This window comes from Motacilla alba, chromosome 5 (assembly GCF_015832195.1).
Source record: "Motacilla alba alba isolate MOTALB_02 chromosome 5, Motacilla_alba_V1.0_pri, whole genome shotgun sequence".
NCBI lineage: Eukaryota > Metazoa > Chordata > Aves > Passeriformes > Motacillidae > Motacilla > Motacilla alba.
The window spans coordinates 54,062,971-54,076,185 of NC_052020.1; the positions used below are offsets into that span (position 1 = coordinate 54,062,971).

The window sequence follows — 13,215 nt, forward strand, 5'->3', positions numbered from 1 at the left end:
GGAAGCCTGTACCTCTGGTTTCTTCTAAATTCACTGCTGTTTTTCATTAAGGTTTGATTTCAGACTATGTAAATCCTGAGGTCGGGGCGGTTTGCATGTGCGTCTTCAGAGATGAGTAACCAGTGCTCTGGCTGGCAGGAGCTGTCAGCAGCCATGTTCTGCTGCTGCTGCAGAATTCTTTAGCAATTGAAAGTTACAGATATTCAGCACCTTGCAGGTCTCTCCATGATACCTTAGAGAATTTGATCTCTGAGATGCATATAAAAATAGAAATACAGATTTTTTTTATTAGCATCACAACAGAATGTCACATTCTTCCAATAAACAATCTCCAATTTAGTATTATGTGGACTACTTTTGAGGACGAAACCATTTCACATATAAATACCAGAGGAGTCATTAAATAATTGAAAAATGAAATGTGTAATAAATATAAAAAATTGAGGATGTATAATTTTGGTATAATGGTTCTTAACAAAAGTGTAAGAACATATAAGAATAAAACATGACCTACAAAGATATCTATGGCACTTTTAAGATAAAAAGCATTGTATTAAGACTGGTTAATATTAATTCAATGCAGAAATGTCGATGCCAATAACAATTTCAACATGTCACAGAAATACAACACCACAGATTAAATGGAATGATGCTATGAAACACTCTACAAACTCTTACTCAAACTGATTCCTGATCTGTCTGTTGAATCACATAAAAATATTAAGAAGTTGTTTAGATAAACATTGCCAGATTTGTATCATTCTTATTTCTAAAATACTTGTTAGAAGGCACAAGGTACTACTATCAACAACTTATTCATAATAGAAGTGGCAGCAGCAACAGTGAAATTTGCCCCAGCATGTCTGAGGGAGTTCCCAGTTGTGGGGAGGAAGGACTGTGCTCCCCAGACTGTCAACCTTCCATACCCTCTGTGAGCCTACCCATAGCTTCTGCAGACTCCTACACAGTAAAAGTGGGATCAATAACAAAAGGGAAGGGTTAGCTTAGTCAGAAACGAAGCGCAAGTTCAGCAAATGTTTGGAGATGCCATAAAAGCAGTCCCTGCCTCCACTTGGAAATGTATACATTTTCTGTATATTTCAGCGCGTTCTAGGTCTGACAGCAAAACAAGTAAAATTTACTAATTGTAAACTATCAAGCATTAGAATTGTACATTTTAAGAACTTCAGGGCAGTGCAGGATCTTGACTAATGTAGCAGCAGTGCTGTTGGTCTTTGTTATCAGACATTTTTTTGCCATCTAATTCTCCTGGAACATGTCATGTACCTGAAGTCTCATACTAGAGTACAAGGAAAACATTTACTCATTTTTAATATTTTCCACTGGTTAACCACAACTGCTAACAGCAGAGCACACGTATGAGAACTGGATCATGTACCTCCTCAAGAAGCAAACATTTCAACTTTAAGAACAGTATATTGTTCTCCTCTGCAATGCTTTTTAAAAATTTTGCTCAAAAGATAAAACTGGTTTTATTTCACATGAGAGAAAGAGTCAGTCCAAAAAAAAAAAAAACCCACCTTTTAAGATCCCAATTTGAGTCAAAGTAAATTACTTTGTTTATTTCACATATCCTTAGCAAAGCAGTATTTTCATCAGTGATACTGATGGGCAAAGTTTATTGTAGGAGGCAAACAGAAATGTGAGTTATAGCTCCCGTAGTGTCCTCAAGGAGTTAATGGCTCATGCAGGATATGCAAGATGATGTCAGCATGTAAAAACTTGTGTCCTGCAGCTGGCATCGGGAACTTCTTATTTGTTCCAGCAGCTACCAGCTAGCTGCTGCTTTCCTGGTCTCTGCCACTGGTACAGGCCTTCTGAGTGTCAGATGAATCTGTTATTTCTTTGTTTTGTTTTCTTTGGCCCTCTTCCTCTGATTCTTTTAGCGTTTCCAATTTTATGTTGTCAGTATTGTGATCAGTGGATGAATTTAGCTTGGATGAGTTCCATCTCCATCCTCTCAGGATCCTAGAACAGTCATTTCTGACGTTTTCACTGACCAGAACGTAGATGATTGGATCGGCAACACCGTTTGCAGTGCCTAAACACAGAAACACTGTAAAAACTGAATATATCTCATTTTCAAATGGACATGGGCAGTCCTGATGAAGCATAAAGTATATGGCTCTTGCTATGAGAACCACATGATATGGAGCAAAGCAGATCGAGAAAATGACAATAATGGCAATAGCCACCCACTTCACTTTGTCTTTCTGGCGACAAGTCAAGCTGCTGCTTCTTTTTATAGCTTTGAAAATTTTGTAGTTTGTAAAAATCAGGATTATGAAGGGTATGGCAAATCCAAACAGGAATCTAGCAAAGCTGAAAGAAGCCAATAATAAGTCAAGGGGCACTGTCTCAAAGCAGGTTTCCACCTCTGTACAGTTTTGCTTATCTTCCATAAAAAATACTGGACTGTGGATTCCTCCAACCACAGCAAAGAGAATACAGACTATTATGATGGCTCTTTTCTGTTGTCTTCTCCCCCTTGATTCCAGAGAATACACCAGTGCCACATAACGATCCAGAGAGATGCAGCACAAAAGCAGAATGCTGATGTAGATATTGCAGAAAAAGATGAACCCTGTTGTCCTGCAAGCAATGTCACCCATGGTCCACTTGTGCCCGTTTTGCACATATAAAATCCAGAAAGGCAAGGTACTTAAATACATCAGATCACACAATGATAAACTGAAAATGTAGATGGCAACTACGTTTTTCCTTTGGATTTGGACAAACGTAAGCAGAGAAGTTAAACAGTTTGCTGGAAGGCCTATAGCAAAAACGATGCTGTAAACAGTAACCAGAAGCATCTGAGTCTGTTGATAAGGAATTTCTGGGCAAGTGGAGTTACAATTTTCATGTAGACAGCGTTCCATTATTCTTTTTCCAGCTGATATTTCCTGAGAATCAGAAGACAAGATGGAAAGTTAGCATTGCATCACTTAAAAATATGTCAGTAAAGGTTATGGTCCCATAGGTGCTAATGTTTGACTTGTTTGTGGAGCAGTGGAATGGGGGATGTTTGAAAGATTCCTCCTCAGACAAGAACTGAGAAAGAGAGGGTCACATTCTTCCACCTCTGAGATTTGGACTGGATTCTGGTGGCTGTGTGGAAGCTCTCTCAAGGGGGATCTGAAGTTTTGTCCCTGGACATAAAATCATCCATCTTTTTGTCAGTTCCCATTCTAAAATCATACTGTAAATGCTAAAACTGCCATCATTCCTCATGCCAAGTATCACCTGCACCCAAAATCTCACATGGGGATCAGCCTACAGAAATAAGGCACATGAATATGAAGTTGTAGACCAGCTTAGACATATTGGAAAAAAAAAAAAAAGCTGGGTTCAGTATTGTCCCATCTTCAGAATGACTGGAGAAAAGAATCCTCACTGTTGTGTGGAGAAGATGGCACAGTACTCAGACCAGTGACAGGACCTGAGGGAACAGCCTGAAGTGGTGTCAGGGGAGGTTTAGGTTGGATATTGGAAGAAGGTTCTTAACCCAGAGGGTGGTTGAGCTGGTGTTAACTTATGAACATGGTGGTTGCAATAAGGGCTGGTGGTGATGCGTTTTTTGCTGCCTCTAAGCATCTGCCACCTTTGGTGGAGGAGGAGGGGTCTCTTCTGGGTCACCTACCAAACTGCTGTGTAGAAGAGATAAAAAAGATGCTAGATTTCAGGGTCAGCAGTGGTTCTCTGCCCAGGCCTTGTCTGTGAACTGACATACAGAGCTTGTCCTTGACTCAAAACATGCCTGGTGGTGTGACAGCTGCTGTACACCTGCACACCACAGAGGGTCTTGGAGACCTCCTCTTCTATGGTAAAGCACAACAGGTGAATACAGTTCATAGTCAGGCAGATGGTGACATCCAGGACAGGGACATGGCACAAGTCACACACCACCTCAGTCACTCATCAGCTTGTCTACCCCACACACCTCAATAAAAACACCTTCAGGAGTGGTTGAGGGTGCTCTCTCCTTCCCTCCTCCTGGCTTTGCTCACTTCTCCTGACCCTTGTCTGAATATTCTCCTTTCTGTAGGGCTTCCCCCAGACCAGTCAGTGATGGTGCGGGGCAGCAAACAGTGGAAGAGTTCTGTGGACACATGGCTCTCAGTGCTTGTTTGTCTTGCCTCCTCCTCTCCCACTTTTGCTCCAAGTCTCCTTCCCATGCTCAGCACCCATGAGGGAGCCTCAGGAAGGAGATGCCTGTGACTTTCTAAGCTACCTGCCTAGAGCTTAGGCAGGCATTTTTCCTTGGTGTTTGGCATATGGACACTAAGCCACAGGGCTGGGGCTGAGCCCAAGAGACCTTCACATGTAAATGGCTGTCAGTGCCAAGCACGACGCCTCAGCTGACAAAGTGCAGCCATGGGCATGGACCTACGCTTCAAAAGAAAATCAGGTGTTGAAGGACTGTCCTGAAGCTTTGGCCTGTCGGCTTGGGAGCTTGTATCCTTTCCAGCAGGAGTGCTCTAGTCCCAGCCCAATATAAGGAAGGAGGAGAGGAGGCCACCCATTTGCTCCACTCCTCACCTTCTCCACGCTCTCAGCCCTGTGCAGGCAAGAATCTTCTTCCACTGGCCACTGCATCCACCCCCAGTTCAGAGCTTCACTTGCCTCCACTCAGTTCTCCAGGCCTGCCGGGAGGTTTCCCCCTCAAACTGAAGTTTACAAAGCAGCACTCAGCAGCCAATTTATGACATTTCTCCTAGTGACATTTTCTTTTGTGTTGACACACCCTTAAGGAGAAGGAAATAATAACGCCACAGTCCACCTTGTGACGGAAGTCAACTTCTCTGTGCCTTTACACCCCTCTTCAATTGAAAGCACATTTGTGTCTTTTCAGACCTTTAGAGTTTAATAGTTTGATGCTTGGCTCAGCCCAGACAATTCCCAGTTCTGTCTTCCTCTGGGATGTCAAGGCTAACCTGCATCTCAAATATTAATTCAAATGAAAAACAGTAATAATTCCACTGGTGAAAAAAACTAGACACCATTTTCTATTAATATTTGTGATGATCAGTTTTGGTTTGAGCACCAGAACTCAAGAGATTTATCACACCCAGCAATTTTCAAGCATTCATAAAGGGTAAAATGTAGTGATGATGACAAGGATGAGCAATATCCACGAACGCATTTGTGAGACACAAACTGTTTCAATGAGTTATCTTTGCTGCCCTGTATCCTTCAGTTGAGCAAGCCTCTCCACAGTAGCTGTTTTCACCTTTTTGTGGCCTATACTGATCTGCTAGGTCTCACCAATCATAGGCGTTACAGCAGCTGTGTTTTGCACCAGCAGCTCAATGTATTTTTGTCAGCACTCTGAGGCTTCTTGCTCTGTGAGAGTCCCTGCATGAGACATACCGCAGTTGTCACGTGCATGTTTCTCACCTTCAAGATATGCAAAACATCTCATCTTCCAGGACAGAGGGATCACGAAGCACCTGAGCACAAATCACTGGAAGATGGGGTAATCTGCCAAGTTTTGCTGCATGCCTGCTCTGTATTTACACTCTTCCATTTCTAATATCCGTATGCTGTGTCCATGCTGCTAGATAATTACGTTTCATACTCCTAAAATGCAGTGGCTCCTGCTGCTCATTTGGGCCAGTTGCATTAATCTTTTCTCAAGAAAAGTCTTCAGTAACACTGAAGTGTAAAAAAAAGGGAAATGAAAACAAGCAGGAAAGCAAAAATCTTTACTTTGCCTTTTTTTTGTTGTTTGTTTTTTTGTGTATGAACTGCTCATGTGAAATTGTTTAAGTTTCCAAAGGAGAAGTTGGAGTGATAAAAATAGCCACTACTAGAAAAAGTAAAAAAAGAAAATTGCAGTTATGGTTACAAGGCAGAGAAGGATAAGTCAAAAAAAGCACAATAGTTAGACAGAGACTGGTTGAAAGTGTTTGGAGTAACTCACCTGAGATACCCAGGGACAGAAGAAAAAAAAGGACACAGTAAAATCCATAACATGAGTACAATTACATGAGCAAAGCACATTAATTAATATATATTTTATTTTCTAATATTTTTCTGATCATCCATCTCTTCCAGGGATTATTGTTAGAGCCAAAAGTTTTGAGGCATTTGTGTGGATATTAGGAATAATGTGAAATACCCTCTGTGATGGTTAAAATGGAAACAAACTTTCCTTTCACACTTTCCTTCCTGTCCCCAATATCTGTAGAGGAAAACAACCTGCATGTCTCAAAGCATAAATCAGCCTTCAGTGATTGAGGACCTGAGTTTCTTCTGAGGGATTCTGTGTGCTTTCCTTAGTTGAATGTGGTGCTGGAAAGGTTTGACACGAGGGTGCCAGCAGGACGTCCGTTGGACACTCAAATCTATACTGAAACACATCAGTTCCCAGATGTGACATTTATGCCACCTACAGTGCTTGTCGCCAGCAATGTCACTCCTCCAACGTCTGAACCAGGGCTTCTCCTCACGCAGAACTTACAATAATGGCCTGTAAATTATCAACTGATAAACCTTTGTGTCTCTTAACTTGAAACTAAGGAATTGCTGTGCTATTTGCTCTGCTGTTCTTGAAAGAAGGAAGAATGTTTATGGTGTCTTTGAATAGAAACAGATCCTGGCCCGTATGCCCAGCAAGTCAGTGATTTTCTTCCATTATTAATAAACAAATTAGTAAAGGAAGTCACTCCTATAAGCAGATCTCAGCATAAAAAGTAGAAAGAGCCATGGCTCCACTTGGTTACCCATCAGACCAATTATTTTTACTGACACACACAAACACAGCAGGATTTGAAGCTGTATAATTTGAAATTTGAACATAAACCCATGTATTTTCAAGCAACTTTGTTTCAAATTAGAACATAATAGATGAATACATAATCTTGGCACTATATAGTTTCAAAACTCTGTTTAGAAAAAAAAAAAAAGTGTTTTAAAGCTATCCTGGGAATCTAGCCTGAGCACAACTCTATCCTAAAATATCTTTCTTCCACTGGTGGAGCAGGTAACCTATCTCTTGCCTGGTGCTGGTTAAAACAAGTTTCAGCATTCGTAGCTGAAATCAGCAAGACTGATTAGTTATACAGCCTTTATTTTTAATTCTATATTGCAGATATGAGATATAATGCAGATATAAGCAGTCTTACAAAGATATTAAAATGAAGATAATAATAAATATAAAAATAAAAAAAGATATATGGGAGAAGAGAGACGTTATTAATCACTTGCCTTTCAGGAAGGGAGGAGCTCAGCAATCTTTCCTGAGGATTTGATTTACCTCAAGACAACACTGTTCATAGATGTGAACTCTCAATGACTAGATTTTTAAATACCTCCGTGCAGGTTTTTACATAAATCCATACATCCACTTCCCCCTTTTCACAATCTAGAAATCCCACACTAGTACAAAGTGTGCTAATTTGCTAAAATGAGCGGCTGTGGTATTACTAAGGGGAAGTGTCATAATTCAGGTTTGACAAAGGCCTAGTTTTAAAAAGTGTTCCTTCCTTAATCTGGGTGTCCTAGTGCCTTGCTACCTGGAGAGGGACTGCACAGTAGAGAAGAGTGTCTGGTGGATGGGAGAGAGATGTTGGCAAAAGATCCTTGTACTGGGTTTAAGACCACATTATTCAATGTGTATAAAAGCAGGTAAAACGGCTTAAACATTGTAGGTAGGGGAAGTTCACAGGTGAAAAATAGACCCCCAAATCCACCTCTATCAGGGGACTTTGGTGTCATGATTCAAAGTCAATGAGTCAGGATTTTGGGGCTTCAGACCTAGCAAAGTTTCTCAGTCCTCCCTGAGAGCATCAGAGTACAGCTATTGCAGGACAGATTTGCTCCCTGGTACCCACCAGCTTGTGTGGAAAAGATCCCAGAGCCAGAGGAATGGCTCCATGGCCAGGAGAAGCATCAGGAAGTCCAGAAAAGCTGTCATTAATTTGAGGCTAAACTGTAAAGCCTGTCAAGTCAAAAGGCTGAGGTAAGTGTAGGTGTTGGAGCAGCAGCAGTGAAAGTAAGCAACTGAGAGCAGCTCTGCTTCACACCTCACCACACCTGAAACCACCAAGCACTGGAGCCCAATGACTCCCTAAAGCTATTGGTGGCCTTGACATTGGGGGCTAGTTGTCTATAGCTTCTGTTAAAGAAGGGGCCCATTTGGAAACCCAGCTGACCAAACTTTCCTACTGGCTTGTGCTGGAGCTACGAAGTTTTAGAAGAAGAGGAGGAGAGTGGTGATTCCCATTCCTCTCTCCTGCATCAGGGCGCTCAAGGATGCTGAAGCACAGCCATGTAGCAGCAGATTTCGCACCAAGGGTATAGAAGTGGGTGGATACTGCTCTGGATTGCTAAAGGAACTGGCTGGGATGTAGGAGAACAGGCTTGGATATCAGGGAACAGGATGTTTTAACAAGGTGAGGAGGTCTGGCTATGCTGATACACTGTTAGAGATGAGTGTGTTTTATTGCCGGGTTTAAGGAAAATCTGACTTCAGGCAGCTGAACAAAGAAGCACCAAGACCTAGGTCCAAACCCACCAGTGTACCCCTTAAAAAGGGGTGCTCTGTTACCCTTTCGATATTAGGATTTCCCCTGCAGCTACTTATGGATATCATCCTCCTTATTCTTGGCCTCCAGGCCTTCAAACAGGAGACTCCTGCCAAACCTTTGACACTCGCGAGTAGAAACACACTGAGCCATTGAAAGGCCCAGTCCAGAGCCATGTCCACCCCAAACTACTGTGACTCAAAATAATCTCTGGGGTAGCAACTGAACGTATTCATAACCAAACACATCTGATCAAACTCCCAAATCCACAAGTGTCCCCTCTTTCCTTCACTGACACCTTCACTGCAATCATTACAGTCACAGGGATCACAGGCTCTTTTTGCCACCCCAAAATGCATTTGTCTCTTTCATCCCTTTTAAATCCCCCAGGCAGAGCATGGCTTTAACTGTGCTGCAAAGAGTGAGCATGGATAGGATGGCTTCTCTTTCCGGGAGTAGGAAAATGTGAAGATGGTGTTGAGCTTTGATCTTGTGGCAGTAGATCATCTCTCCCTGATAGGAGTCTTGGCCCTGCCCTCGTGGGTCTGTATGGAAGCTGCTGTGGTGGCATCATCAGTGCTAAAGATGGTGCTGGGGAAAAACACAGCAAAGAGTTGCCCAAAATAATTTAATGATCTGTCAGACCTGGGCTCACTGACATAATGGCTGCTACCGACTAGTCTAGCTAGTTTTATCTCAAAATTGTTTTACTTTTGTCCAAAGTGGATGTCTCTGAGCAAGTAGGATTTGTAAAACCTTGCAAAAACCACAGTGCCTTTTCTACTTGGAACAGTCCTATTTTTAACAGTGCCTACATATGGGTATTTAACAGTGATCTGAACTTAGACACAAATATTTCCTCCTTCTCCATTTACCATTAAACACAATTTCTTTGTTCCTTTTTGTCCTCTGATTTGCTCTCAACTAATTGGAGAACTTCCATTTTCCTTTTTGACATCTAGGTCACCTCCTGTAGCTACCTTACCATACCAACAGCAGGGCTTTCCCCTGAAGACTTTAGTGATACCAAAAAAAACTGTGATGCTCAAAGATTCCTCTTTGCATGTACACCCACCTCTGACATCTCTGTGAGCACACTCACTTCTGCTAAATCTGTGGTGTTTTGTCTGAATCCTCATCTCTGATCTCCTCTGCCTCTTTATATGCCTACCACAATGAGCATCTCATTGTTTGTTGGTACCCTTAGGGTCTATCTCACAAGTTATTAATGTAAAAATCCCTGTTAGAAGGCATTTCCCAAAGCATCCTGACACTTGACAGCAAAATTATTTGTGTTATCACAGCGACGCTGTAAGATCAGTGTCTCCCAAGAGACTTGGGAAATGCTGAACCTGAAAGAGCCATCTGCACTTTCAGGCAGAAATCTGTGCAGAGGTGCCAAATTCAAACTTCAAATTTCTTTAAATATAGTGTCCTGTGTAGAGAACTTTGGAAAACTTCTCAGAATCAGTCTTGCCCATTGTGTACTAATGAGCAGAATAAGTGTTTTTTTTTTTGTTTGTTTTGTTTTATTTGTTGTTGTATGTCAGTTTTTTTTTTGGGGGGGGGGTGGTTTCTGGGTTTTTTGCTTTCTTTTGGTTTTTTTTTTGTTTCCCCCCTACATCCCTCTTCCCCACAACGAAGTTGCTAGAAGTTAAAGAGTTGCCGGTTTAGAGGCAGCAGCAGATCTAAATGGGATTATGAGAAGGACAGGTTTAAAATAAACCCAGATGCTCTTTGGTCTTTGGAAAAGTAGTCAACTCTGAAAATATTTGACAAAAAAAAAAGTTAATTTAAACTCCAGTTAGCCTCCACATCCCTGAGTGCCAGATATCAGCAGTGCTGTGTGAATAAAAGGTGGAGAAAAAGAAGGAATGTAGTATATCCAATTAGTCTTTATAAACCAGCAGGAAAACTTGACAATTAAATGCCTACCTTGCTTTTCCAGCAGAGTAAGGATGAGAAGAAAGGCTGGATGTGAATTCTCCTGAAAAGAAACCCAGCATTCATATTTCTATTATAATTCTGTATTCATGGCTCATGCGCTGCAGTAATAGCTAAAGCTCACCTCACAGCAACCTCTATTCTGCCAAAATCCTTCAATCCTAATAATCATCTATCCCTGACTGGAATTAAAGTTGATTTGCAAGAGAAATATGTTTTTTATAGGAAAGGGAATTCATGAGGAAGACAGGTAGGAGGGGCTGCACCAACTGCAATTAATTAATACAGACTCAGCAACTACCTCAATCACAAGGAGAGTTAGACTGTGGTGAGGCATCAACACAGTCTGCATTTCTTGAGCACAGACACACGGCGTGGAGAAACAGTGACCAAAACAGAACAAAGGAAAATGCTGCCAAACAGAAGCAATGCCTTGACTCAGGGATGGAACACTTACCTTTATTTTTTTCCCTTTTTCCCCCTGGTTTTCACAGAGGAGACGAAGGAGTGTTCCAGCTCGTGCCGAGCTCAGAGGCTGCTCTGACAGAGCTGCAGGAAGTAGTTGGCGATACCACGTGCAGTGCTCAGTGCTGTGAGCTAAAAGAGGTTCTGTGGGCACAACTTCATCAGAGTGCCCAAAAGTATGTCACTTTTAGCTAGGTGTGCACAGAAAGCAGAGCACCTAGGAGGAGAAGCAGCCTTTAAAAATGAAGAGTTTGCTGTCAAATTCTGGCACATGTACAGAATTGTGCAAGTGTGGGAGGTTGTACAGCAGGTGGGAGGTTGCTTTGGTGACTGCCAGCCTCTGTTTTGGGCTCCTGTTCTGGACGTGCACCTAAATGACTGCAGATGTGCCCCAGAGTGACAAGGGACTGATGAACTGCCCCAAGCCCTGTGGCTCCTCAGGGGCAGAGCACCTGCGCGAGGTGCTGATTCCTACAGTGGAGGAAATTCCCACTCTGGGAATGAACTCACCTGAATATGTGTGAATTGGCTGGGTACTGAAAAATGGGAAACAGTATCAGAGCCCAATAAACGGTGTGGTGATAGGAGGGGTATTCTGGTGCCAGCTGGAATAGAGAAGACTGAGAATGCTAAAGGAGATTTGATGGTGTTTAAACACCTTCTAGAAGTAGACTTGAGTTGCAGGAGTTCCTTAATAGTGAAGAGCATTGATAAGAAGGAGCATATGATCTTTACCAAGTGCCCTAGTTCAGGCTTTATGAGAAGGAGGAAGAAGATCCCGATGTTACACTGCCAGCCTAGACCTTGTTTGTGACACCTGTTGCATGTGGTTTTGCAGATGTTATGTGTCACTCAGTCAAAGTCAGTAATGACCAGATTTATCAAGTTTTCAGGCAACTTCTCCATTAACTCCTACCAGTGCTACTTGCAGTGAGGTGCTTACAGGACCCCATGAGGGTCTGTCAGTGCTTGCAGACTGCTGAGGGCTAAGGTGGGACAGGGAGGAACTGTAGGGTAGCAACCTAAGGTAAGCAGAGAACTGATTTTACTTTTGGTATCTGTATTGAAAGTGAAACATTTCTTCTGAAAATTAAAGAAATGCTTGGTATGAGTTTTCATTCTGGTATAAAAAAGTTACTTTGGTTCTGCTCTGGAGAAGGTTTCTGGAGATGGATCTTTCTGTAAAGAGCAATTTATTCTCAGGAACCAGAAGGAATTGGGGAAAAAAGAGGCTGAAGCTGGTTACCATCTCTGGAGGGGAATAGGTGAAATTTCTGTCTGTACCAGCTCAGCTTGACTGGACATATTGCTGGAACCTGTCTGTGCACTGCCTCAAATGTGTGATTTCATGTTGTTCCTTCTCTGTGTAGAAATCAAACCCAAAGGAAAACACAATGAAGGAATAATGTTTCTGAGATGACTACAGCCAATTTGTCTCTGTATTTGTCTTTCATTCAGACATGTGTGATAGAAAAGAGCAGAGTGCTCTCAGACCTGAAGAACTGGAGTTTTTGCAGAGACCAGGGGGCTCCTCTGTGGTATTTGTGATGTACCAGCTCATGGTTCCCATTTGGCTGCAATCAGCTGTGGGGTGAAATACCTGCCTGATTGTTTTCTCCCTGATGTTGGGTTTAGGATAGTCAGACACACATTTGCATTTTCCAGCTGGATTTAATGATGACACTTTGAAAATTGCATGGTCCTCCACAGGGAAATGGAAGATGAGACATCTCTCTGCCCTTGAATCTTCCAGTCAGACTTGAAAAATATTACTATTTATCTTCTTCGTGCTTCTCTCAGTAGTACAGCCCCAACTGACATCACCCACAACCATTCCCCTGCAAGATGAAGACTGATGCAAGATTTCATGTTGGAAGATGCTTTCAAAAACTTTTGATAAGATCTTCTGTGACTGGAGATGAACACCAAGGTAGACCTTCTGTGGGTGGCAAGACCAAAACAAACACGTCAAGTAAATTTACTCTGTTTTTGGTAGAGATAATACAAGCAGTGCAGCAATATAAATTTTGGTCTGAGCTGCATTGTACTGATATCTCACCTAGTTAGTAAAAAAAGATCAGATGAAGAACCATTTAAAGCAGAGGGCAGAAACTCCCTGGCCAAATCCAACTGAAGTAAATGGAAATGTTTCTTTTAACCTCAGTGAGTTCAGATTGGACATTTTGAGAATATTTCTTTCTGCAATTTAATTTCTGGGTGCTATTTAGCTAGTTGCCTTTAGGTTGTGTGTTCAAGC

The 13,215-nt window shown here is 42.1% G+C and overlaps 1 protein-coding gene across 4 annotated transcripts; it reads right to left on the reverse strand.

Moving 5' to 3' along the window:
* Nucleotides 1–284: 284 nt before the first annotated feature.
* On the reverse strand, nt 285–11,164 carry GPR132 (G protein-coupled receptor 132). 4 transcript variants are annotated; one of them, XM_038139573.1, is made up of 4 exons: nt 10,951–11,162; nt 10,485–10,536; nt 4,561–4,766; nt 285–2,924 (listed from the first exon to the last, which is right to left on the reverse strand). In XM_038139573.1, the coding sequence occupies exons 3-4, from the start codon at nt 4,615–4,617 to the stop codon at nt 1,797–1,799; spliced, it is 1,185 nt and encodes a 394-aa protein (XP_037995501.1). In that variant the 5' UTR covers nt 4,618–4,766; nt 10,485–10,536; nt 10,951–11,162; the 3' UTR covers nt 285–1,796. The 4 variants fall into 4 exon arrangements, 3 of the variants coding, with proteins under 3 accessions (XP_037995501.1, XP_037995502.1, XP_037995503.1); XM_038139574.1 differs by lacking the exon at nt 4,561–4,766 and having other exon boundaries at nt 10,951–11,161; XR_005257246.1 differs by lacking the exons at nt 285–2,924; nt 4,561–4,766 and adding an exon at nt 4,780–9,140 and having other exon boundaries at nt 10,951–11,164.
* Nucleotides 11,165–13,215: the final 2,051 nt, after the last annotated feature.